Here is a 26,455-nt window from a genome sequence, read left to right as displayed (position 1 = left end):
AGCTTTAAGGTAAATGCCAAATTGATTGAAAAACTAACTAGCTTAGTAACTAATATATAATATATATATATGAATCATGCATTAGAAATTATATGTACATATGTATTATATATATGTATATATGTATATATACATATATGAGCATACACACACACACACACAGTACAATCATCTTCACTCATATAGGAGGAAAACCGTGTAATAGGGGATCCTCCCCCCACAAGGTAATGTGACTTTGCATGTGTTACCTAACTGAGCCTCATTTTCCCAGTATAAAATGTATATCTGAGTGGCTAGCTCATGGGGATTAAATGAGAACATACAATATGGAGTTCTAGTGCATAAAAGGCACTTTTAAAATCATTTTCCTTTCTTTTTTAAATAAGTAGGTCTTATAATTACCATCAGAGATGGAACTAAGATTGGCCAAATTCCGCAGGAAAGGAGAGTTACAGGGTGCAGCTTCATCTAAACATTGTCTCTTCCCCCGAGTCCTCTTTTGGAGAGCTCCTCTTAGTTGGGCGCAACCATCCCCCAGCTCTCTGCTTATTTTTCTTCCTGAATTTTCATTGCATCTAGAGCACTAGCATTTGTGCATGACTGGTGTTGTGAACAGGTCCTTTTGCATTTTTGTAAACGCTTTTATTCTTATGCTCACCTTTCATGTGTTTATCTAAATATTTCTTTTCAGCAATGTTTAAAGTTTATTTTTATTTATTTTGAGAGAGAAGATAGAAAGAAGTGCAGGAGGGGCAGAGAGAGGGAGGCAGAATCTCAAGTAGGTTCCGCCTTGTCAGCACAGAGCCCGATGCAGGGCTCCGTCTAATGAACCGTGAGATGGTGACTGGAGCTGAAGAGTCAGAAGCTTAACCGACTGAGCCACTCAGGCGCCCCTACTTATCTACATATTTCTTGCGTACTTACCATGCACAGGCACCGTAGTATGTGACTCAACTCTTTTAGAATGGGTCTCTGGGTTACAGTTTGCAACACATTCACTTACTCAAACCCACATTCTCGCAGCACCAAGTCAGTATTTACTCAACCAAGACATAACATAAATAATTCTCAGTACGCTAATTACCTCTGGGAATGGCAATGCCAGTTTTTTGCTGTGAAGTGTTAAGCCCTTCCATGCAGAGGTGCTCCAATACCTTAGAGTAAGTTAGCTGTTTCTGGGCAGGCCTCAAGCTTTCCCTTGAACCATGGCCAAGGAGATGATACCTCTGAGTCCTTTTATGGGCCAAGAATTCATCGTGTTTGTCCTCTTTTTTCTCAAACAGCAATCACAGCACCATGTTTCCAATCATTATTCACAATCTACCCTTTGTCATCTTTATCTGGAGACCCAATTGTGTTCCTTTGTGTGATAGGTGAGTGAAGGTTCTCCTCTGCTCTCTTGTCTCCAACTCTGCCGTGTTCCCAGGTTCTTTTCTTTAATGTTAGGGTAAATGTCTCTGGTTCATGGATCATGTTAGAATTTTTAAGCCTACTTATTAATTTTGAGAGAGAGACACAGAGAGCATGAGTGGGTTAGTGGCAGAGAGAGAGTGGGAGAGAATCCTAGGTAGGCTCTGCGCGGTCAATGCAGAGCTGGATGAGGGGGTCGAACTCATGAATCGTGAGGTCATGACCCGAGCCGAGATCAAGAGTTGACGCTTAACCAACCGAGCTACCCGGGTGCCCCAATTAATGGATCATGTCAGTATAGTCATTGTTCCTTACCCCTCTATTACTGCTTTGGTTTGGCCGCATGTAGTAATATGTGTTACTCATCACTGATTAACAAGAAATTTTAGTTATAGTTTCATATATCTTGTCCTGTGTTCACGCATGGAGTGTCCCTTGAGCAGGGGGAGACAATGTCTTGGGTCACTTTCTCTTTTGTCTGCATTTGGCAATCAGAGCTAACCTTTCTCAAGCACTTAGGTACCATTCAATCCTCACAACTACTCCATGAAATAGGCGTAATTATTTATGAAAATAGATACTATTATTCACAGTACTTATAAATTATTGTTTGTAGATCAAAAAATTGAGTCTTAAAGATGTTCAAAATAATTATTGAAATAGGTCAACCTCTTAAGTTTTCCCTGTATGCTTCTTTCTGGAATAAGAAAAGCCCTTTCCTCTTTAGCAGTGTGAATCAAAACCCAATACCGAAGAGATGAACATATTATCACACTCAGCTCCAGACATTCCCATAAAGTCAACTACTCTAACAAAAGTGCTACTTCCTGGAAGTAAAAGTGCAAGTAAGGACTTTTGTTTGATGCAGCTAACAGCAAAAAAGCAGAAAGCGTGGGTCAAAAAGTAATGAGATGCATGGGCTAATCAGCAGAGGCCATTTCGAGAGCCAGAATTTGCCTTAGACCAGGACATGGGACAACATGGCATGTTCTGTTAAATTTTATTCCTGAAATGAGGGCATCAGTAATACAAGAGGGGTATCTCAGAAATGATACGGTTCAAATTCCTTTCCTGAAAAAAATAGCTATAGACCACCCTTCACAATGAGCATCCAGAGGCTACCAAAGTTAGGCTGCTCACTAATTTATAGAGCTATACCTTCCCTTGTTGGATAGCTGTGGTGTATTAGTTTTTATTGCCACATAACAAACTTAGTGGTTTAAAACAACACAAATCCATTATCTCGCAGTTTCCGTGGGTTAGGGGTCTGACTGTGGATCCTCTGCTCAGTGTCTCACAAAAAGATCAAGGTGTCCTCTGGGCTGTGTTCCTTTCAGAGATCAAGGACCTCTTTCCAGATCACACGGTTATTGGCAGGATTCAGTTGTTTCTTCTAGCACCGAGAGAGAGAGACCACCCCCCCCTTCTCTTGCTGGTTGTCAACTAGAAGTTGCTCTCAGTTCTCAGTTCTTAGACACAGAGCTCTTACCACACAGAGCTTTCCATCTTCAAAGATGCAATGGAAGAAGCTCCCTTGCATCAAGCCCCTAACATGCTCTGAATATCCATAACTCCAGAAAGAACGCAAGCTCTTTTCTGTGCTCACCTGATCAGGTCAGGCCCACCTAGGCACTCTCCCTTTTGATTAACTCAGCTGAGTCTATGTTGATTACATCTGTAAAATCCATTTGGCCACACAACATAACATAGTCACAGGAGTTACAGCTCATCATATTTATGGGTTCCACCACACTCAGCTGAAGGGAATTATACAAGGGGAAGAGTCAATGGAGAGGTATCATGTTAAGATTCTGCCACCACAGTTGGTTAGGAAATTGTCCTGTAATGAAAATAAATCGGGCTGGATTCTGCCAACTTATACTCTGCTCTCCACATCAGCCTCTCAACTATTGGAAGACAAGTGCCTTGATTATTCTTTGGGTAACTATTCCCAATATCTTTTAAACGATTCTATTTTTTTTTTTAATTTAAATCCAAGTTAGTTAACCTATAGTGTAACAATGGTTTCGGGAGTAGAATTTGGTGATTCATCACTTACATACACCCAGCACTCATCCCAACAAAAGTGCCATTCCTAATGCCCATCACCCATTTAGCCCATCCCCCCATCCAACACCCCTCCAGCAATCCTCAGTTTGTTCTCTGTATTTAAGAGTCTCTTATGGTTTGCCTCCCTCTCTGTTTTTATCTTATTTTTCCTTCCCTTCCCCTGTGCTCATCTGTTTTGTTTCTTAAATTCTACATATGAGTGGAATCATACTGTATTTATCTTTCTCTGACTGACTTATTTTGCTTAGCATAATACATTCTAGTTCCATCCACATTACTGCAGTTGGGAAGATTTCATTCTTTTTGATCACTCAGTGATACTCCATTGTGTGTGTGTGCGCTCCCACGCGTGTGTGTGTGTGTGTGTGTATACTACATCTTCTTTATCCATTCATCAGTTGATGGATATTTGTGCTCTTTCCATAATTTTAGCTATTTTTGTTAGTGATGCTATAAACACTGGGGCGCATGTGCCCCTTAAAATCAGCCTTTTTGTATCTCTTGGATAAATACCTAGTAGTGCAATTGCTGCATTGTAGGGTAGCTCTATTTTAAATTTTTTGAGGAGCCTCCATACTGTTCTCCAGAGTGGCTACACCATTTTAAATGATTCTTGTTTGTGAAATCCAGATATCTTTCTAAATACACTATACTTCTTGTTTGATTCTTAGAATTAAATATAACTCCCTAGAAGTTTCCTAAATATTATAGATTATAATAGAACTGTTATTTCTTCTATTATGCTGAATGGGCTTCTAGTGAGACATCCAAGTACTAATTTTTTATAGCTATATCATAGTGGTAACCAAAAATTCAGCCATGACCAAATAAAGCACTTTAATTACTTTTTCACACATAGCTACGAAGCCCAAGTCATTGATATCCCCACCTTGTAGTTTGAGAGTAACTTTAAACACAAACTCAATACCAAGGCCTGTTACACCACATTGTCAATTTCTCTCTTACAATCAAGTCTAGAAAACTTTTTGAATCTTGGTTCTGTCGCCTATATTGTTACCTTTCCCTCATAGTGGGGCATCAGTCACAGATTAGATAAGCTTGCCTTCATCCAAGCTGTTAACATAAGTTTTGACAAAAGACAGGAAAGAGGCCAATAGGGCGTGATTTTTGATTTTCAATTTTAATCCTTTGAGTAGGGTTTGTGTGTGTGTGTGTGTCTTTAAATTAAAGATGATGAGTACATGCTGTTGTTTAAAATAATTCAGGGGCACCTGGGTGGCTCAGTTGGTTAAGCATCCAACTTTTGCTCAGGTCATGATCTCATGGTTCATGGGTTTGAGCCCTGCATTGAGCTCCACACTGGTGTGGAACCTGCTTGGGATTCTCTCTCTCCCTCTTTCTCTGTCCCTCCCCCCACTCATGCTTTCTCTCTCTCTCAAAATAAATAAATAAACTTTAAAATATATTAAAATAATTCAGACATTCCAAGTTCCTGATTTTTCTTACTAACTCATCACATACTGTTTGGTTTCGTAATGGTAGCTCTCAATTATCACTCCCCAAGTTTAATCAGACAAAGGGAGGATATTTCCAATACTAATTTCACTTACTATTTGCAAATTTCCCATAGTAAGTCCTGCCTCCTTGGATGTAAATGAACTCCTTATATTTTCACAGCACTTTCCACATTTTATATATGGCACTCGCAAAACTTTCAAATCAGAGGGGTTAACGTGATATTGTTTTCAGGCAACTAGCAAGGCCCCAAAAGGTGTCCACACTCGTGGTTAACAGCAGGTCCTTGACTAAAGCCCAGATCTGTGGTCTTAGAGTCCAGGAATCCTTCACTGTTTCGCAGAAAACAAATTAATGTGAAGTGAAGAGCTCTCCTGTCAAAACTGTATCTTCCACACCAAGTAGCCCTTTCCTCCCCTGGAGCTGCTCCCAGTTGTAATGTTGACATTTAGTTGGCAGGCGTCAGTAAAGAGGGGGAGAGCACCAGTGGAAAGATTGGCTTTGCAACTCATGTGAACAAAGCATCTCTTGTGTCTCAGAGGCAGAATCAAGACCACCTTTAGAAAGCAAATGCAGCACGAATGGCCTAAGAGAACCCTGAAACAACGGTTGACATGCACACTGTGTGCCTCAATACATGCCTGGCTAAGGAGAGAGACCTATGCCCCCCATGTGATTCAGAAAATTAAAATACTAGGCTACAGACTTTATAAATACATCACAGAGTTAGAGAAAAAATAAAGAGCGGCCAAAGATTTTCATGAACAGTCATCTACATGTTGGGAAAAAAAAACATCAAAACTGGCACAGAGCTGTTTAGTAGTGAATACAGGTAAGCAGGTTTTAGTTCTTTGAATCCCTTCAAGATTTGAAGCATTATACCATTGTCCAGATCAGTGTGGTATGATAATAGAAGTCGCTGATGTGAACCATGTTTGTAATTGAAATTTCCTAGTGGACGCATTAAAGAAGTAAAAAGCAGATGAAATCAATTTTTATAACATATGTTATGTAACCCAACATATCCAAACTATCATTTCAAAGTGTAACCGATATAAAAATTATTGAGCTATTTTACTCTTTTTTTCTTTCGCTATCTTCAAAATCTGGTGTGTATGTTACGCATAGAGCACATTTCACTTTGGTCCCACTATTTTGCTAGTATTCAAGAACCATGTATGACCAGGGACTGCCTTCTTGAACAGTGTCGGTGTACGTGAAATCACTTATTTTTATTAGGTTAACAAAGAAGGGTGTGGAGAGAGGGTGGGTGTGGATTTCCCACAGATCTCATGGGGAACTGGAAGACCAAGCAGGAAACTGACACCCTTCTGCTATGTGACCCACATCTCATGGGCCCTTTCCGTCTCCAGTGTTCCATCTCTGTCTGGGCCCCCATTCTCCTTCTCTCCCTTTCTCATTGCCTACCTGCAGACACTATTGCAGTGTGAATAGCATGGAGTGTGAAGGGGGGAGAAGGGGGCTCGATTTCCAGCCTGTCCCTTGTAGACTGAAGAAGACCTTTTACAAGTTACTTAACCTCTTCGATCTCAGATTTCTTTCTATGAAATAGGATTAAGTCCTTCATCATTGAATTCTAAGCATCAATTAAAATAACAAATGTAAACTTGTCAGTCCCAAACAGACCCTGCAGTTTCTAAGCTTTTAATGATTATTTTTCAAGATGGCTATATGTTTGGTAGAAGAGGCAGTAGGGAAAGAGAACTGGAGAAGTGAAAACTTTTTAAAATATATATATATATATATATATATACTTAATACCAGGCCACAATGTTCTTTTTTTTAGTACTTGGTGCTTAAAACCTCTCTATACTTTTAGCATAACTTCAACCCAAAGCACACTAAGCTTCAGTAATACAGATATACCAAAAACATAAGAATTAACAAAAAACTTTCAGGTTTTGCTTGAGTTTGTCCAAGTAGATGGAGACCCAGATGACGAGGGGGAGACCCCTTCCTGAGCATGATGTGGGATAGACACTGAATACTCCACAAAATGTCTAAGAAGGAAAGTTCATTCTGTCTGATGCATATGGGGTTGGCAAGAACTCCATCATCTAGAAGACAGTCTTCTCAGCCCATTCCCCAACTATAAAATTGTGCCCTTGGATCTCAAGGAGCCTTACAATAATTAAATCTCTGCAGTTCCTAAAGCCAGTACCACTACAGTTGCACCTACCCATAGCCTCAGATACTTTGAGAAGTCCGTACTCGAAAAAAGGGAAGACTCACCAGTTCATTCTCCTCTCCTTGGTTGAGCAGAGCCCGGTGGTCCTTCTTACTCTTCTCCTCCATCTAAACCAGACTTGTTAGGGTCCCTCCTGACTCTTTAGGGAAAAGTCAAAGCTGCTTGAGACTTATGTGAACTCAGAGCAGTCACTACTTGTCACTGCTTTCTCAGGTGCTTTTAAAATCTCTTACCACAATCCTCACCTATTAGGCTAACAAAGAAAAGAGAGGAAATACTCTCCTCAGCCACAGGATTGGCCCATTCATCTATCCGCTTAGTGTGTTTCTTTTTTTTTTCCCCTCCCTGGTGTTTATTTGCTGATGTGAGATGTGATAGGCTCTAGACTTAAGTTGTTGAACCAGAAAGATTAATAATTTCGTGCACTGCCCGTAAGTATCTCAGCCAATGAATGAGAATGGCCACTTCACTAAAACCCCAAGGCAAAAAGATTAACTAGTTAGAGATGAATAAAAACCCTGTGGAACTTCGGGATACGGATATGTTGGGGTGACAATGAGAATCTAAGGAAGGGGAGTTGGTTCATGATGGAGAATGTAGCAATCATTTTGGAATCAGGAAAACTTGAACTCTAGTACCTGCTCTACTGATGAGCCTGAGCAGATCACTTAAAATCTGAATTTAGGTTTCTAATATATAAAGTGTCAATAATAATTAATAGTTGATATGACGATCTAAGATATTTGTAAAATATCAACAATAGCACCTGTCACACTCAATAAAAGATAATCATTGTCACCATTATTGTAACTCTAATGAAGAAAAAAGAAGTTTCTAATAATAATTTGACTCCTTTCATTTTCTTTTTTTAGTTTTTAAAAAGTTTTCAGATAAGCATATAATGCAGGAGGAGCTAGAAAGGCTGATTATTGGGGATATCATCTAAATTTCCACAATTGTATAATTACCACTGAACTTGATATTTTTTATCAAAAAATAGGTGCACTGGGATCCACTCAAAGTTTAAGTTGTTCATAAGAAAGAATTTTATCTTTTTTTTTTTCTTTTTATTGCATCTAGTCCACTGAGAAAAATCCTTGCCACTTTGGCTATGGAAGAAAACTTACCAGGAGTGAAGACTACAGAGGACGACACTTGACTCTCTCTTCTGCCTAAGAGAGTCATTGGTTGCCTTCAAGGGAACCAGTGCTGCCTTGAAGTTTAGGAGAATCCAACGTGCTCTCTGGCCCAGGAGGAAGTGGTTGATGGAAACAAACAATTACAGCTTTGCATGCCAGAGAGGCTGCTGAAGTGCCCACACTAAAGAGAAATATGTGATCACAAATGTGGCATTTTAAGTGTTACCAATCTCAGGTAGAGCTCAGATTTGGAGAAAGTTGTCCTGGGTTTTAGTAAAACGTAATTAAAGACTTGAGGAGCAGCTGTCACTTACTTCGTATCCATCCACTATTCACTCATATTTCTGCTAAAAGAATAACTCCTTTGTCTGGGCAGTCTGACTTCAGCTGAAAGCACCAGGATGAGTCACGATTTACCTAAGAGTGGGCATGTGACCCAGTTCTCAACAGTAACGTGCAAAAGAAAGACAACTAGGGACAGAGGTCTTCTGGAAAAGATGAACCTATTGATGAAAAAGAGAAAATAGCTTATTTTCTATCTTTTACTCCCTTCCTTTGAAAGCGATAGGTGAAGATGTGATGCTTGGAGTATGGCAGCCATCTTTCGATCATAAGGAGAATGAAAATCACCATGCCAATGATGGCAGAGCAAAGAGCAGAAGAGCTTAGATCCTTATGATACCACTGAGCCATGGCACTAAGCCTGGGACTACTCGCTCCAGACACCTTGTTCCAAACTTAATGAGATGTTCTTAATAAAGCTGCTGCTGTTTGTGGTTTCTGCTACTTACAGCCCAAAGACACAAAAATGTAACACCCATCACAACTCTGTTCAACACCTACTCAGTAATTACATGTTAAACAACAGATACTCCAGACATTCGTGCTAGGCCTTTGGGATTTAGTGGCAAAAAGGAAAGTCACTATCCTGAGGGAGTTTACGGTTTCTTGGGAGAAACAGACAAGTGAGCATCTGCCTAAGTAGAAAGGATCTAGAACTCAGAGTGAATGGGATAACAGCTTCCTGAAGGAAGTGGCATCTGTGCCGACATCGCAAAGATGAGTGGAAGTTAACCAGGTGGAAGGAATGGGGGATAGAGGTGGGTGGTGGGCACATGTTAGGCCAGAGAACAGAAGGACAGAATGTGTGAAAAGATTCAAGAGAGGTGAGAAATATAGCCTGTGTGGGGTATCAAGAGAAATCAATGACTTCAGAAGAGAGGCAGAGACGGGATGCACAGAGCAATGATGATGGAGATGTAAACAGGGGTGCGCCTGGCCTTGAAGAGCTTATAAATCAAGTCAAACTGGTTGGTCCGTTCTTTGAGTGGATTGCATGTGTGCCCGTGCATGTGCATGTGTATGTGTACGTGTGTGGGTTCATTTGTTTTGTTTTGTTTTGTTTTTGCTTAGTATGTGGCTAAAGAGTTCTCCTTACTAGCTAGACCTGAGACCTTTCTACTAATGAACATTCTTTCCATTCAACATAAAGTCTTCTTTGTTTTTCATGTTTACTTGCTTATTTTGAGAGAGAGAGAGAGGAAGAGAGTGCAGGGAGAGGCGGAGGGAGAGAGAGAGAGAGAGAGAGAGAAAATATCAAGCAAACTCTGCACTGTCAGTGCAGAGTCCGTTGTGGGGTTCGAACTCATGAACGGTGAGATCATGACCTGAGCCAAAACCCAGTATTGGATGCTTAACCGACTGAGCCACCCAGGCGCCCCCAACATAAAGTCTTCTAATAATTACAACTGTTCACAAATGGCCCACAGTTCATGAGCTTCTGAGCCCTGGCAGTGTGCATGCTGACATTTGGCCTGCTCACCATACAGATAATTGAGTCACCAGGTCAAAGTTTGTATTAGATGCTCTTGAGGTTTTGTAAGTACTGAGCTGTTGCTTCAGCCACCAGAGGACATGCTCTGCAGAGAAAATAATCACATCTGCCTTAAACCCTAACTCCCAGAAGATCTGCAACTGATAAAGGTCAAAGGATCCACTGTCAGATGTCCATAAGCCAGAGCAAGCCAGTCACACTCCTGTGGCTTAGCCAGCCCCTTGCAGGCCCACGTGTGGAAGAGTCACCAGTTGAGTTTATGTGTGTAGCAGAGAAGTGGGGCAAGGGTGAAAGGATCTCTGGTGCGAGAAGCCACATCAGCATTAGTAGGAATGACTTCCTCCAGGCTGCACAGCCATAGTGCTCAGGAGGTGATAACTTACGTTGGGACGTTGGGACGTTAGGACTCCCAGATCCTTTCTATCTGAAGGCAGCAGATTCTTGATCCCCTGTGGCTGGAAGCAAAACACAGTTCATCCTGTGAACCCCGAAGGCAAACTCTTTACTAATGACAAGAAGTTGTCACCACCATATGCCATAAGGTAAGGCTTCCAGAGACAGGAGGGGAGGGAGGAGCAGGATGAGGAAATGCAAAAGGAAAGGGAGGGAAAGGCTCACCTCACACACAGTCCTGAAGAAATGATTCCCCTCAGAGGCCTAGTCTTAGACCTTACAAGGACTTACTGTTCAGAGTAAAGCCAGAGGAACTATAGAACTAAGAGAGTATCTCATTTCCTCCCACAGTCCCTGACTCAGAACGCAATTTGGTTAACTGTTCAACTCTTGGTTTTGGCTCAGGTCATGGTCTCTCGGTTCATGAGTTCAATCCCTACATCAGGCTCTGTGCTGACAGCCTGGAGACTGGGATTCTCTTTTTTTCCCTCTCTCTCTGCCCCTTCCCACTTATTCTCTTCTTCTCTCTCTCTCTCAAAATAAATAACCTTAAAAAAAACCCCACAAAACTTCAATTTTAAAGATATTATTCAAAGTCAGCAATATATTTCAAGTCTCAACTAAAATTTGCATTTACTATACAAAAATATTTCAGCTCACAACATGTACCTTGCTTTATTCTTTTTGAAGAGCCTTGGAAGAAAAAAACTAGATAACCAAGTTGAAGCCAGTGGATGGAAATCTGATCGAGCTAAGGAATTAGATTTTATGTGGTTGGCAAAAAAGCATCCCTTAGAGGTGTACAATGACTCACCGACCTGTTCAGCTCCATTCCATTCTGCCCACACATGTGAAAAGCTGCCGTATGCAATGCACTGTTCTAGGCCCTAAAATGAGAATCTAGAGCTGAATGAGCCTCAAACCCTGCCCTTGAGCTCAGACTACTGGAGTCATGTTCCAGAATCTAAATCTGTATTTTCTGCTTTCCTCCAGCTGCTCTTGTGACCCATGTCACAAAAGGGCTTTGACAAGCTCATCTTTCATCCACAAGCTCAGTTCCAACTAGTCATTGATATGTTAACCATTCACTGCTCAGCTAGATCCTTTGAGGTGTCTTCCTCCTGTAGAAACTGGATGATTCAGAATCTGTTGCCAGAAGTTATAATGTTTGAAAGTCACCGATTGTTAGAATATCTGAACTTAGAGTAGAAAACAAGGCAGCTCAAGGATTTCTGATTAGAGAATGTGAAGCAAGGGGGAAAAGGTATTCCACCTCCCCCACTTACAAATGACTCCTGATTCATGAGGTTCTCATTTCTGCTCTTGTTCCAGGCCTGGCTCCCCATTCAGCTGCCCTCTGTAGGGGACCGAGACACAAGTTAGGTAGCTGGGCCAGCTCTTCCATGGCCCTCATGGGGGTCAAGTATGAGAGCCGGCATCAAACCTTAGGATCTTCTTGGTCTTGATTATAAAATTAGTTGGGGCGCCTGGGTGGCTCAGTCGGTTGAGCGTCCGACTTTGGCTCAGGTCATGATCTCGCAGTCCGTGAGTTCGAGCCCCGCGTCAGGCTCTGTGCTGACAGCTCGGCTGTGCTGACAGCCTGGAGCCTGCTTCGAATTCTGTGTCTCCCTCTCTCTCTGCCCCTCCCCCACTCATGCTCTGTCTCTCTCTCTCTCTCTCTCTCTCTCTGTCAATAATAAATAAACATTAAAAACAGTTTAAAAATTAGCTTCAGATGCATTGCAGATACCGTAATTTGGTGTGGAGCATTGAAAGTTATTCTTTCTCATGCACTTGCTTATGCTGTGATTTTAAAAGTATTGTATCTTCAGTCATTGAATAAGTATTAATTGGTTTAATCTGTTATGGAGTCGATTATATTTTCCTAATGGTTTATACGTCCAGGTGTGGTAGCCCTCGTGGCCCGTGGGTTCACCAACTTTGCTCTGGGGTCCATTCCCATAGCATTTTATACATAAGTCAGTAACAAAACTCTTACCACATTCAAGGGAAAGGACCGTTCTTCAAATCCCAGCATTAAGTTCAGGGAGTGGCAGATATGGTAGGTGCTCAATAAATAATGTGTAAATGAATAAATCACTCTGTCCCTGCCTAGAGAATCTGCTTTACAATATTCCATTTTTCAGACTGGGCAGATGCGTACAGAGTTTTTCCTTTACGATGGTCATTGGCAGAGTGGAAAACAGAACTAGAGCAGATACTATCTGTGGTCTGTTTAAATCCCTGTGGATGCCTTTGAAGCCTCAACAGGTGTTTGCATGTTCTTCTAATGACCTGCATTGGCCATTCTCTGCAGAGGATTGCCTTTGAGCCCTTTTGCCTGTCCCAGCAAAGACCCCAAAGTGCCTGGAATTTACTCCCCACCCCCACTCTCCCCAAGCAGTCCTGAGCCAATGATGAAGGCTGAGTCTGAGCCTTTTCTCCCTCGCCAAGAGTTAGGACACTGAGGTGAAGTTTGCACTCCCAAGCTCCCTGGCAGCATCAGGTTGAGGTGAACACTTTGCCAAAAATCACATTCTTACTTGTCTCTTCTTCCACTACTTTACCAGTTTCTCCTGGAACAGTTCCTTAATAAAATATTTGCACATAAATCCCTGTCCCAGCGTCTGTTTCTGGGAACCCAACTTCAGGAAAGAACTAAGGCTTCCTGATATTTGTATCCCCTGAATCTACGTAGGTACCATCAACCCATTTCTATTGGGGGGAAGGAAACCACAGATGAAACCACAGGTGAAATAAACAGATTTCACCTTCCCATGCTCTCACCTGGCTTTTACCCAGCAACCTCACCTCAAGGCCTCCAATTTCTTCTCTCCCTGCTGTAAAATTTTCCATAAAACACCTGAGTTTAGTTTTACCATTTTTTCTGCCTAAGGTTTTAAAAACTTTCCAAGAGAAGTCGTAACTTATTTTATGCTGCTGGAAATGGATTGACTATTGTCAAGGAACTTAAGCTTGCCAAAACTTACGCCACATTGCCCAGGGTACTCTGTGTATTTAGTAGCTGCATAAGAACAGAATGTCTGTGTAATTTAATATTTGGGAGGGCTTTCCTGATGACTGGTCACAAGAACAAATCTACACCGACTGCCAGTTGCATGGCTTGTCAGCTGAGCACAGTAAATGCCAGTGAGAACGATTGTCAAGTGTTAACTGTATTTGTCAGGTAAGTCACCAACTGGAATCTGACTAGTGGCCAAAAATGCCCCGGTGCTGTCAGATCACTACCATGGTGAACACTAAACCCCCACTCCTGCCTCCCTCATTGCTACTGACAATGCTGATGACCACTGAGACCAGTGATGGATGCTGAACAGAAGGGCAATAGCATTTCTGAAATTGATGTTGTCTCCGCTCAAAGATCAGAGTTTCGATTATATTTGTCAATCCAGGAGGTTTCCCTGGGAAGAAAACAGCCTGGATGAGGCCAGAGGATTACAAACATAGGGAATGGGGGAGCCTGGGTGGCTCAGTCGGTAAAGCATCCCACTTCAGCTCAGGTCATGATCTCCCAGTTTGTGGATTCAAGCCCTGAGTCAGGCTCTGTGCTGACAGCTTGGAGCCTGGAGCCTGCTTCAGATTCTGTGTCTCCCTCTCTCTCTGTCCCTCCCCCACTCCTGCTCTCTCTCTCTCTCTCAAAGATAAACAAACATTAAAAAATGAAAAAAATCAAGGGCACCTGGGTGGCTCAGTCGGCTGAATGTCCGATTTCTGCTCAGGTCATGATCTCGCAGTCTGTGAGTTCAAGCCCCACGTCGGACTCTGTGCTGACAGCTCAGAGCCTGGAGCCTGCTTCGGATTCTGTGTCTCCCTCTCTCTCTGCCCCTCCCCTACTCATGCTGTGTGTGTGTGTCTGTGTGTGTCTCTCTCTCTGTCAAAAATAAATAAACATTAAAAAAATTAAAAAAAAGAAAAGAACAGAGTTTTAACAAAGAGCAGGGATAACTGGACTCATCTCAAGGGAGAGAAGTCTGTCAGTGGGGTTTCTTCCCACCAGAGTCTTTTATAACATGGAGTAGAGAATGCAGGGTGATAAACACAGTATTTCCAAAGGAATTACACCAAAAAAAAAAAAAAAGTTCTCTCCCCACTGCTGGAGTTGGCAGGAAAATATTGTAGATGTATCTTTATGGGGACAAGGGCAAGATAGCACATTTAGGGACAATCTAAGTTATTCTTTTAGGATCACAGTTCCAACACCTGATTCATCATCAGAATCACCTGGAGAGCTTGCTAAAGCTACAACTCCTCTGGACTCATCTCAGAGATTCCGACTGAGTACGTGTGAGGTTGGGCCCAGGACTTTATTCCTAATAAGCAACTTGGGGATTTTCACGATGGCTCAAGTTTGGGGACCAGGTTCTACAGGAAGCCTATAAATTGCTGTGAACTATTTCCTGGATAGAGTGAGCTAACACATAATGGGACGGCCAAGAGGCCAACTAAACACTACCTATAAATATGTCCCAACTTGGACTTCCTTGCGCAGGTCTTTGCATCTCATTTCAAGATCCAGTAGACTTGAAGGACCAATTGTAAAAAGCCTTCACCATAGTCATATGCTGGGATGACAAGGACACAAAACGAGGTCTAAAAATAAAGTTGACTCTTTTGAATTGCAAGTGACTGATTCTATAAACCAAAGCTGGAAGTAGGTCATTCTCTACCTTATTTTACATAACAATCAGGGGCACCTGGGTAGCTCAGCTACCTAGGTAGCTTCTTAGGTCAAGCACCTTTAGTTCAGATCATGATTTCATGGGATCCAGCCCTGGAGTTGGCTCTGTACTGACAGTGTGGACCTGGCTTGGGATTCTCTCTCTCCCTCTCTCTTTCTCTCTGCCCTTCCCCTGCTCATGTTCTCTCTCTCCCTCTCAAAAATAAAGACACCTAAAAAATAACAAATAAATAAATAAATAAAATAAGAATCAGCAGACTACATAAAAAAGAATAATTTTAAATAATTAGTCAATTATGGATAATTACGTTTTAATTAAACTAGAATTACACTCAATTCCTAGAATTGTGTGTTCGTTAGTTCGTTCCTTCTTCATTTATGCATATTCTCTTATCCTCCTTTACTGATTCACACAACACATTGAAGAGGTATACTATGTGCCAGGCCAAGACTTAAGGACCCTCCTTAAAGTTTTAGAGATGAAGGAAAAGAAACTATTGCCACATTTAATTTTCTTTGACTTCTGCAGTTATGAAGAAGGGAGTAAATAATATTCACGTGCCAATAGTCAAGATGTAGACACAGTGACTAATTTGCTCAAGTCACAAATCAGGAAAGTCTGGATTAGAGTTCAGAAGGGTGTGACGCCTAAACTCGTACTCTTAACTGACATATGCCATTGCCCAAAAGGAAATTTGAAGTTGATTTTCTCTATCCGAGTACTGTGTGGTTACTGGTAATGTGGTCAGACATGGGGCTCTGAATAAGAGCCAATGACTTCAGCTGGCACGACTGCTGTGCCAACAAAGCCAGCTCTGCCCTCACCCCAGCCCCAGGTGCACGCCCAGACTCCTGCTGGCTGGAGCCACCCCACTCTTCTCTGGGACACTTGTGAACTTTCCCCACTGTGCTAGGCTGAGCTGTGGGTGGATACACAAAGATTTGGCCTTTCCCAACTACGACTCTTGGCACCCAGACCAAATCAGTTTCTGGGATCCATTTAGGGAGGATCCAGACCTACAAAATTAGCCTCAAATCAAACCGGTTTCCAATTAGTCATGGATGGTGGCTTGATTCTTAAGACTGTCAAGTTCATCAAATTCTCAAGGCTAGCCTTGGGTTAGGTGAGGACAGAATTGGCTCAGCTTTCAGACCACAGGATCCAGCCAGTTGTGCAGTCACCTCCTCTTGTGCTTTGTTCTGTCCCTACGCAGGCCAGGGACAGAGTGGCTTTAGGGCTCTGCGGAGCTTTCTCAGAGTGTATCCCTCCTACATGTTCCTGTATGGACTTCCACTAAATAGGCATTCACCTAGGGGGGAGGAATCTTTCCCTTCTTTATAAGTTATGTTTTCTGGTTACATAAACCTGGAACAACCTGGATCCCAGATGGCCTACCACCCTGAAGTCCCTCCTGAGTCATTGAGAATTTCCACAGAAGCCCTCTGCAAGTGATGCTGCTTGCAGGGCTCCTACTCACAGCATGCTCTCCCCTCCTGCCACCGGGCTTGGCTCTAGGTACCACAGGTCACCACTCTGAGATGATCTCTGCTCCTGCCCGAGGCTTCTGTGGGCCTTGTCTGACCCTGAGATTGGTTGCCAGGGTCCCCAGACTTCTGTGACCGCATGGCCACTCTGTGTCACTTGTCCATTCTTCATCCCCTTCAGGCACTTTCTATCTCCTTTAGCCATTTGGAGACATGCTCAGACTGTCCATGTTACCTGTTACCTATGTGTCTGTGCATGATACGATCAGCCATTAGCAACATGCATCTGTGCTCCCACAGCCACGACACTGTCAGGATTCTCTCCACCCGCCTTTTATTGCACTGTGACACACAGAACACAAGACGGTTTAGCTCTTCCTCTCTTTCTCTCTCTACCTCTCTGCACCCCCTCTCTCTCCATCACCGCTTCCCAAGTCCTTGCAAAAGTTCTGAAAGTTAGGGTGAGACCAGAGAACAGAGAGAATACACACCCAGTCGTACTCAAACTTCCCTTGTCCTCCAAAACCTTGTCCCTTGGTTTGTAAACAAAGTGCCCTGCCCCAGTTTTCCCTCCCCTTGGGTTGAGCATATCCCTGAGAGAGCTTTTGTCCCTGCACACACATTCACTCCTTGGGTCCCCTACACATTGAGAGTGTCTTTGCAACACATGCCTAACCCATCTAACTCCACAGCATACCTCCGCACTGTATACACTCCGCCATGTAAATGGGCAGCCGGACTGATGAAGCTTCCATGTTGGAATCACTATACTTTGCACTTTGTGTTTTTATTCATAGTCCTATTGTTTTAGTTCAGCTTCTTTGTACTGCATGGAAAGCAGATGTTCACAGACAAAGAAGGAAAAATAAATCAACAAAATGTCCTAGTGATTATATTTTTTATTCAATCATGCCACAGCTGCTTGCCGAGCGCCAACCACTGCCCTGTGCTGGGTGCCGAGTGGGCAGATGAGAAGAATCAGGCTTGGTCCCTACCCTCAGAGAATGCGCACTCTAGTTAAAGTGGAGTTGGGTGGGAGTTGGAGGAATCCAAAATGGCCCAGGACCATTATGCATGATCAAAAGAGGTGCCTGCCACACAAAGGAGACATTTGAGGAGTGCGAGCAGTGTGTAGACAGAAGAGATCTCCCTTCTGGCTTGCAGACCAGGTGGCATTCTAACTGGGTCTTGAGAATGGGTGGGATTTGGGCATGTGGGGATGAGAGTAAGAATTATCGATGCCCCCAAAGACAAAGCAGCATGAGCAAAGGTATCGAGTTGGGAAAGTCCCTGTATGCCTGGAGTGAGTGAGTTACCGAGTGCTGGCAATAATGAGCTACCGACTGGCGTAAGGAAGGTTAGCCTAAAGCCAAGACAGAGTCCATATGACTCGAAAATGCTGGACAAAGTGGAGGCCGAGCAAAATTCAAGCAAAGATATAGGTTTCTGCTTCTGGAGACCGAAATCACAAACCAGAGCTATATCTGCTCCCACAAAATAGGCTGTAGGGCTCTGGTTATTGGATTTTACTCTTCAGCAATGGGAGTTGACCTTTCTGTGACTGATGATCAAATTCAAGAGAACTTCTGTGAGAACTAAAATCTCTTTCTGGAAGCATTTACACTTGTCACGGCAGTCCACTGGATGGTTACCTTGCCTTGATTGCCTTCTTGTTCTTCAATGCTACAAACATTTCATCCAGGAGAAACATGGGAGAGTGACAGAGCAGAGAACTCATTGACAGAAGTCCTGCGTCTGAACGCAGCTCCAGCTCCTACATGCCCTTGTACAAGTTACTGAGACTTTTGGAGGGTCTGGTACCTCATCAAAAGAAGGAGGATAGTAATTCTTGCCCTGCCTTCCTCTTTAGATTGTCACGAGGCTTAAACTAGAGAATGAGTACAAAAGTTTTTGTAGACGGTAGTGCCCTGTTACCAAGCGGGGAACAATGGTGTCTACAGCATTAGGAAATGTCTAAAACTTTGTAAAGATGTGATTTTGATTCCACATTCCTGGAGTATTAGCCACAGTGAAAGACTCCACTGCAGAAAGGGAAAAAGGTTGATTTTGTAACACAAGAATTACAGATTATGCTTGCCTCTTTTGCACAGAATGACTTATTACAGCATAAACTAAATACAGGACTCTGAATAAATACTTGCTTTTCTAGTCATTGCATCTGCAAGTGTGCACACGCACCCTTCTATGAGCTCAGAGGATGCAGATGGCACAGACATATTTCCATTCTCAGATCATTACGTGTTTAGTGAGAAGAACCCAGAGCCAGAGTTCCTCTCTGTGGGTCAGAGCTGCGTACCTTGGAGCGAACATACAGGGGACCTTTTAAATGATGTGGATCAGATGACTGTGTTCTTTTCTCCTCCAAGTCCTGGTCAGACAAGCGTATCAGGCGCAGGTACTCTGACCTCAGGTTTGGCACACTCTCCCACATTTTCTGTACTGATTTTTTTCAAGCAGCTCTTTCTATGAAAACACACACATCAGAAGTATGTCCCAACTGTCAGTTTGGTGGTCAGGACCCATCAGTGGGTACCTGTTTTCTAGAATCTTATCCCCAACCAAAGCCACCTTCCAAGGCACAGAGCAGTCAAGCCCACTTGACTGTGGGACCTCACAGGGCTATAAACCTGTCCTCCCCAGCCCATCTCCCCACAATAGGCAGCCTGATATTCTATGTGGGCGGTGACAGTAAATGGTTCACATCACAGCATAAGATTGAGACATGTGCATATCAAGTCTGAAAAGGATCTGGCAGATAATTGAATTCCATTGGAGAGTTGACTTCCACCTCTAATTGGTCTCTGAATATCCCCTTGTATTGCCAATGTCATGGGGCACACACCTCATGGGTCACCAGCTTCCACTGCTGTTTGAGCTGTTGGGGCAGTGGTCTTCGTGTCAGCCTGAAGCCATTCCCACTGTGCCCTTTACACACTGAGCGTGCCACCAGGCACAGGTGGGAGCCTTCTCTCCCACAGGAACCCTTCAAGTATTTGAAAACAACTCTCACATCCCTTGACAATACCCCCCAACCCCATTTTTTCAAGTAAAGCATTTTCTCACTACCTCTCAGTTACAGTTAACTTCAAGTACAGTCTTCAGAATAAGACTCTTTTGACAAAGATTTTAGGGCTGTTTGGCTGGTGAGGAAATGGAGTCTTCCCTCTCTGTTTTCCTGCCGGTCTTGTTGAATCACTGAGGATGGAACTTAGGACCAAGGTAAGAGCAACTCAGAGTCTCAGAAAGACAGACACTCATGGGTTTTAGTTTTGTTTTGTTTTTAACCTGCCTCTAGCCCAAGCTTGGCAGGGTGCCTGGCATTCATTTGAACATTAGGCCCTGGTATTAGCAAAAGGTTGCTTCCTTCCACCTGAAGAATAAGAAACCTATTCTTTGTTTGACTGTGAGATTACCCCAAACACCCAGCCCTGCTGGAGCTTTGTAATTAGGAGGTATTTGGAAACAACAGAAGGTTTGCTCAGAAGATCTGTGTCTGAGGCCTGGGTCTGCTCTCCTTACTCTGAATCTCAGTTTCCTCACGTGTAAAAGTGGATGATAAGCCTTTCCTTGCCTGAGTCTGAGTGAATCGTGCAATGCAAATGAGACAGGAGAGGTGACAGCACCTGGTAAGGGGATCTTCTAGGTGGGAATGCCCTTGCCCAGGACTAGGTTGTAGACCATCTCCAGCTTGCCCTGCTGAAAAATGAGAAAACTACGAGTTTTAGAAAAAGACATTCAGAGCTACCATATCTCTGCTGTGGCTAACTTTGTAAAAGGAAACATTTCTTTCTGTACCAAGGAAGACAATGATTCTGCAGCCTATTTACATGATTCTTCACACCCTATTTTAAAACCAGAAGCAACAACATACTTTCATGGCTGAGAAACACTGTGTTTCCAGAATTATCTGCAGCCACAGAGCATCCAGCCATGCTCCGGAATTCAGCCAGGGAAGGGAATGCTTGCAGATGCTACTGATAAGGAGAAAAGCCAGCTTGGGACACACCCCCTGTCCAGAACCTTCACCTAGGATTTGAGGTTTGTAATGAAAATTTTGCTTTTGCTTTAAAATGCTATCTGTGGATGTTTTCCTAAAACTCAGAGTTGTCTGCTGAGCTAACAGAAATCTGGATGTTTTCTATGCTAAATGAACCCGAGATAACAAAATTGTAATAGTGATAAAATAAGGGCAATTTCTGTTTCCTGAAAATCGAAGCCTTTTCAAACTTAAGAAATGTGTAGATTGCATAAGCACTTACATCAATTGATAACATATAATGTTGTGGTACAAGACTAATTTTTCTCAAAAATAATTTCCATTTTGTACTCAGCCCCACAAATTATGTAGTTGGTCCAGCTCGGGTTCCTGGGAGAGAAACTAAAGTAGCATGTATCAAAGAGCATCAAAAATTAAGAATTTCGAGATGGCAGCAGCAAAGCATTAAACCAAATGTGGGGCCCTTCTAAGCATGGGGCCCCAGGTGACTGCACAGGTCATGTGCCCATGAAACCAGCCCTAAACACAGGAGACTGTACTTCCCAGTTCCTTTGCCAAACCCTTGATTAATGAGATGTGAGTAGTGGAAGAGAGGCGTTCCACTTTTTGGGTGAGGCAGTGAAAAGCCTTTGTGCCTTCTCCAGTCTCTTCCTTTCCCAGCATAGTGAACGTGGAGTACTTGTTTTCAGCCGGTGGAGCCAACAGATTGAAGCAGTCACCACTGAGGAGAGCTAGTCTACAGAGTCACCTGGACCACGAAAGAAGCTCTTGTGCGTTAAGCCACTGAGACAAGGCACTTGTTTGTTACTGAAGCATGAGCTTAGCCCATCCTTCCAAATATGTAGGAGAAGGCCAGAAGCAGAAGAAAATGTCTCAACTCTGAAAGTACTATGCAGGAAAGGAAACCAGACAGTGAGGACTGGTATAATGGCTCTCATGCACTTGTTTTTCCATCAATAAAATAAGAATTCAAAGGTGATCCTTCACATGTTTCATTTCTATGGCTACACATAGTGCTACTTTCTCTCAATTCATTTAAAAAATGTTACCTAAGAAAAGAGATTATATATTCTCCTTGTCCTTTAGCCTCCCAGTCTCTGGGCTGATTGCCATCGTTGGCTCACTCTTGATTCACCAACACCATCAATACTTTCAGAATCAAGAGGAAGGCACTCTTCTGGGGGCAGTGTTCTGCTCTGTAGAAAGTATTTTATCAGGTAAACTTGAATTTGCGATCGTGATTGGATGGGTTTTTTTATTCCAAAAACTCCAGCTGATTTTGTAAGAGTCCCATTGTTTGAAAATTACTGAAACTGGTCCCTTTTGTCATTGTTTCTATGCTTTATCACCTTAGAGATCACTTTGGCTTCAGAGTTGTTCCTCATTGCTCTCAAACACCGGATTGCTGTAAGACACCCCCCTGCCACACTCTGGCATGTCAGAGTAGGACGTCTGGTTTAGCGGGGGCCAGCTGGGGTCATCTGCCAAGGCCCTCTGCCATATCCGATACTGGCTTTTTGATTGATAGCCAAAACACCTTTTGAATGTTGTCCACAGGGCTCGGTTTTCAATAATGGCCTCCTGCAAAATAAGAGAGTTATTCTTTACAACCAGAGGTTGGCTATGGTCCTCCATAGACCCTACGGAGGAGCTACCACATTAGCTGCTTAGATCCAGCTTGACAAAAAACTTGAGGCCTGTACGAACAAATCCAATGTGGTTTCATGAGGTAGGTCTCAGCCTCTCAAGCTTTTCCACTCAAGGAACTCTTCTGGGAAAAGAGAGAGTTCCCAGTTTTAAGAATCTGGAAACATAGCTTGAAGTAGTCTGCCTCGAGGATGAAATTCTTTTTGAATCTCATATATAAATTAAATTTAAAGTCATTCAAATTCTGCAGTCCACTCCCTACCACACCCCGTGGAATTACCTTATAGAAAGATGTGGCTTTGGTGTGCCCTGCCATATGACTGCATAGTCCCGAATACAGGTCAATAAATTGGAATATGGGCCACAGTCTTACACCTGGACAGATCTGGATTCAAGTTCCAGCTCTGACATCTACTATGGACAAATCAGTTACCTTATCTGAGCTTCAGTGATTAGAAATAATAATTCTTTCTTTGTGTAACTCTCCTTACAATGTAGGGCAGGGCATGGTATAGATGCCTCCCTTTACCACCTTTATGAATTATTTACTTAACAAATAGCTATGGGGGCATCTGGGTGGCTTAGTCAGTTAAGCCTCCTACTTTGGCTCAGGTCATGATCTCGTGGTTTATGGGTTTGAGCTCTGTGCTGACAGCTCGAAGCCTGGAGCTTGCTTCAGATTCTGTGTCTCTGTCTTTCTCTGCCCCTCCTCCCTCACGCTCTGTCTCCCTCTCCTTCAAAAATAAATAAACATCAAAAAAATTTTTTTAATAAATAAATAAGACAATAAGCTATGTACTGTGGCCCTATTCACTGTGGCCTCTTTCATCTACAAGTATTTCACTACAATGCATTTTTCTAAGATTACAGAAGACATGTCTCTTTGGAAACATTTTGGACTGCCATTTTATTTCATGAGTTAGACTGAGCCTCAAACAGGTCTCAAGTTATAACATAATACAGAGTGTATAAGAGGTTATTGTGTTATTTTTTCATTTTTATCGTAAGTCATAAAAGTTAACCATCTTAGAAGTCATCTTGAGAAAAACAAAAAATATGAGAAGCCTGCTGTCCCACAGAATGAGAACTCATTTTGGTGTCTATCAGTGGTATCTTTGCTAGACTGGAAGAATCAATTCTATGGGATTCTACAAGGACCTCTGCCAGGGTAGTAGTTTTCCTAAATTCCACCCATCTTTGATATTGGAGTCCCATTGCCAATGGAAATAATAGAGAACAGCTAGTCTGAATCTTTCTGTCTCAAAAAATGGATCATCTGTTAGCAGGCTGTTAAAGACCCACACAGCCATCTCAAGAGCATCTTGTAAACTTCAGGGCTCACCTAGCCAGACTTGTTATTCTACTTTTTCATTTTGTACTCAGCCCCACAAATTATTACTTTCCCACAGCAAGTTGCTTTTTTGTTTTTTGTTCCGTCCTTCTTAATTAAAAAGAGAACAGTAGTTCTCCATCGAGCTGGAATAGGGCAGGATCATAGGTATCCAATTACTGGTCTTAAAGTCTAACTTACCTCTAGGATATCTTACCAGGTTTTAAACAAAAAAACAAACAAACAAAATGAAACAAAACCAAACACACATACAGACACACACAGAGAGACTTTAGTGCTATAAGACATGCCTTGAGTGTTATCACAATTCTAGAAGTATAATGGCCTGTCTCACTTTGCTGGTCTGGATTGGGAAACTGAAGGACCGAGAAGTAACCTGTTCTGTCACTCTACATTATAAATTAAATGTAGAACTAGAAACAAAAGGAAACCCTTGAAGAAATATGATTTCTAAAACAAAACAAAACAAAACAAAACAAAAAGCATAAAACAAACAAACAAAAACTTCGCCACACAAGCTCTTCAGATTGGCTACTAAAATAATTCACACATACATACATACATACACACACATATATACACAAACACATAAGTAATAAAAACGAGAAGAATTAAAGCTATCCAGATTAGCTCCTATGCCTTTCAGTTGGAGGTTAGATCATGAGAAAGCAAGGTGAGGATAAGATCCCATTCAAAACTGCTCTAAGATTAGGGATAGTCTTAGTCTTAGTCCTCTCAGCAGACCAGGAAATGTTTGGAACTGTGCAACAGAAGGCCAGCCATCCCCCATGCCTGTCCCTTGAAACCTCTCTGGACCATCTTTGTCACAGGCTGGCCACCAATCTTTAGTATCTCCTGTCAGATATACCTAGAGCTATGTGAGGAAAACATCTTGCTGCATCCGTGATAGCCTGGGGTCTTTATCTACTCTGCTCACCTCATAGGGCATGAAATCTTAGTGTCTGTAATTCTCCATTACAACTTCCTTCAACCACAGACTCAAATGGCTTTGGTTTGTTCCTGAATGCCTACTGACAGCAGAAGGTAACTTCGAATAAGTGAAGACTGCCATGCAGGAGCCTGAGGGTGAGAGCTAGGACCCCACAGCATCATTTCTCAGTGTGAAAGCTGCTGGGAACCCCCACTGAGCATCTACGCCGGTCTCCATTTCTCAGTGGACTCGAGAAACAAAGGAGAAACTTAATCTTTCATGAGTGTCAAATTATACTCTCCATCTGCTGGAGGCGAGCAGCGTCACTTCTTAACATTTAATAATTGAACAAAGCTTTACCCAGCTTCTATTAGAATAAAGCAGGGTTTTAGACACTGTAGATACTGAGATGAGTTCTTGCCAGCGCCGTTTACACAATCTACACACAAATAACTGTAGCGCTGGTCCTCTTGCTTGCTGTAGACTGTGAGCAGCACCCCTCCATCATCAGGATCTGCCTCGAATTGCACCCTAGGTCATGGCACAGGGTCAACAAATGTTTGTGGAGTGAATGAACAAATGAAAGCCTGCATGACTGATAGATACAAACTAAGAAATGCTAAGTATCACAAGAGATAACATAATGATAATAGTTTATATTTATCAAACATTTACTACATGCTTTTCTGTGTTTACCTTTCATGCTCACAGTAACCCTGTAAGGTTAGGTACCCTTATTATCACGGCGTTTCAGATGAGAAAACGGAGACATAGAGAAGTGGAGTTGCAAGTGCTGCCCAGAGTCAGGCTGCAAGAAAGGATTCCAACCCAGGTGAACTACTTCCGGCTTATGCTTTCTTTTAACTGCAAACATGGTGACATTCGAATGGCTTCCTGCTAGAGGATTATGGGAGACTTTGTTGCTCCATTACCTATAGCACAATCCTCCCAACTTTTTCCTGCCCACCTAAGAGGAAAAAACTCACACACAATCTCAGCAAATCTGTCTAATGTTTGGCATAGATCCACTTTCCCAGAATCCTTTTCTCCTCAGGATGACAGTAAGACACAGTTCTGACCAATGAGGCATAAGAGGAAGTCTGCAGGGTGGCTATAGAAAATGACTTTGTTTCCTTATAAAAGGTTCATACTTAAGGGAAAAAAAGCTTGCTGGTGCCTCTCCTTCCATTTTTTTTTTTCCTGCATCAAAACACAGATAATGCCCAGCTATGCGGCAGCTATCTGGACACCATAAGCAATACACGCAAACATGAAAGGCCCGTATCTAAATTTTTTTTTCAACGTTTTTAATTTATTTTTGGGACAGAGAGAGACAGAGCATGAACGGGGGAGGGACAGAGAGAGAGGGAGACACAGAATCCGAAACAGGCTCCAGGCTCTGAGCCATCAGCCCAGAGCCCGACGCGGGGCTCGAACCCACGGACCGCGAGATCGTGACCTGGCTGAAGTCGGACGCTTAACCGACTGCGCCACCCAGGTGCCCCGAAAGGCCCGTATCTAAAGATGGGGAGGCAGAAGAGAGAAAGATTGATGATCCCCAATGACACCACTGAGTTGCTGAACCAACTCTATGGCCACTTACCTCGAATCTTCCGGTTAAGTGAGACAATAAATATCTTGACTGTTTAAACCACTGTTACTTGACTCACCCATCCAGGCTTTGGGAAAGATTCATGAAGACGATACTACTGCTGTGCCATAGAGGATGGAATAGCATTCCCATAAGGAGATATTGGGGGAAGCTATACCAGGCAGAAGAAATAATGTGATCA

At 42.7% G+C, this 26,455-nt stretch overlaps 2 protein-coding genes across 5 annotated transcripts in view; both read right to left on the bottom strand.

Annotated features, from left to right (window-relative positions):
• ATP13A5 (ATPase 13A5) overlaps positions 1 to 7,783 on the bottom strand; it is a 113,730-nt gene extending 105,947 nt beyond the window's left edge. For 2 of the 4 annotated variants that reach the window (XM_053221051.1, XM_053221052.1), the window contains exon 1: positions 7,210 to 7,783. In XM_053221051.1, the coding sequence (XP_053077026.1) occupies positions 7,210 to 7,272 (63 nt within the window). In that variant the 5' untranslated portion in view covers positions 7,273 to 7,783. The remainder of the gene's footprint in view (positions 1 to 7,209) is intronic. The other 2 variants (XM_027052719.2, XM_027052720.2) reach the window with 2 other exon arrangements.
• A 13,231-nt stretch (positions 7,784 to 21,014) lies between these two features.
• ATP13A4 (ATPase 13A4) overlaps positions 21,015 to 26,455 on the bottom strand; it is a 196,563-nt gene continuing 191,122 nt past the window's right edge. Inside the window, exon 47 of the mRNA XM_053221900.1 lies at positions 21,015 to 22,314. Coding sequence (XP_053077875.1) covers positions 22,102 to 22,314 — 213 coding nt within the window. The 3' untranslated portion in view covers positions 21,015 to 22,101. The remainder of the gene's footprint in view (positions 22,315 to 26,455) is intronic.

This window comes from Acinonyx jubatus, chromosome C2 (assembly GCF_027475565.1).
Source record: "Acinonyx jubatus isolate Ajub_Pintada_27869175 chromosome C2, VMU_Ajub_asm_v1.0, whole genome shotgun sequence".
NCBI lineage: Eukaryota > Metazoa > Chordata > Mammalia > Carnivora > Felidae > Acinonyx > Acinonyx jubatus.
The sequence above is the reverse complement of the archived record's forward strand: the minus strand, read 5'-3'. Positions and strand labels throughout refer to the sequence as shown.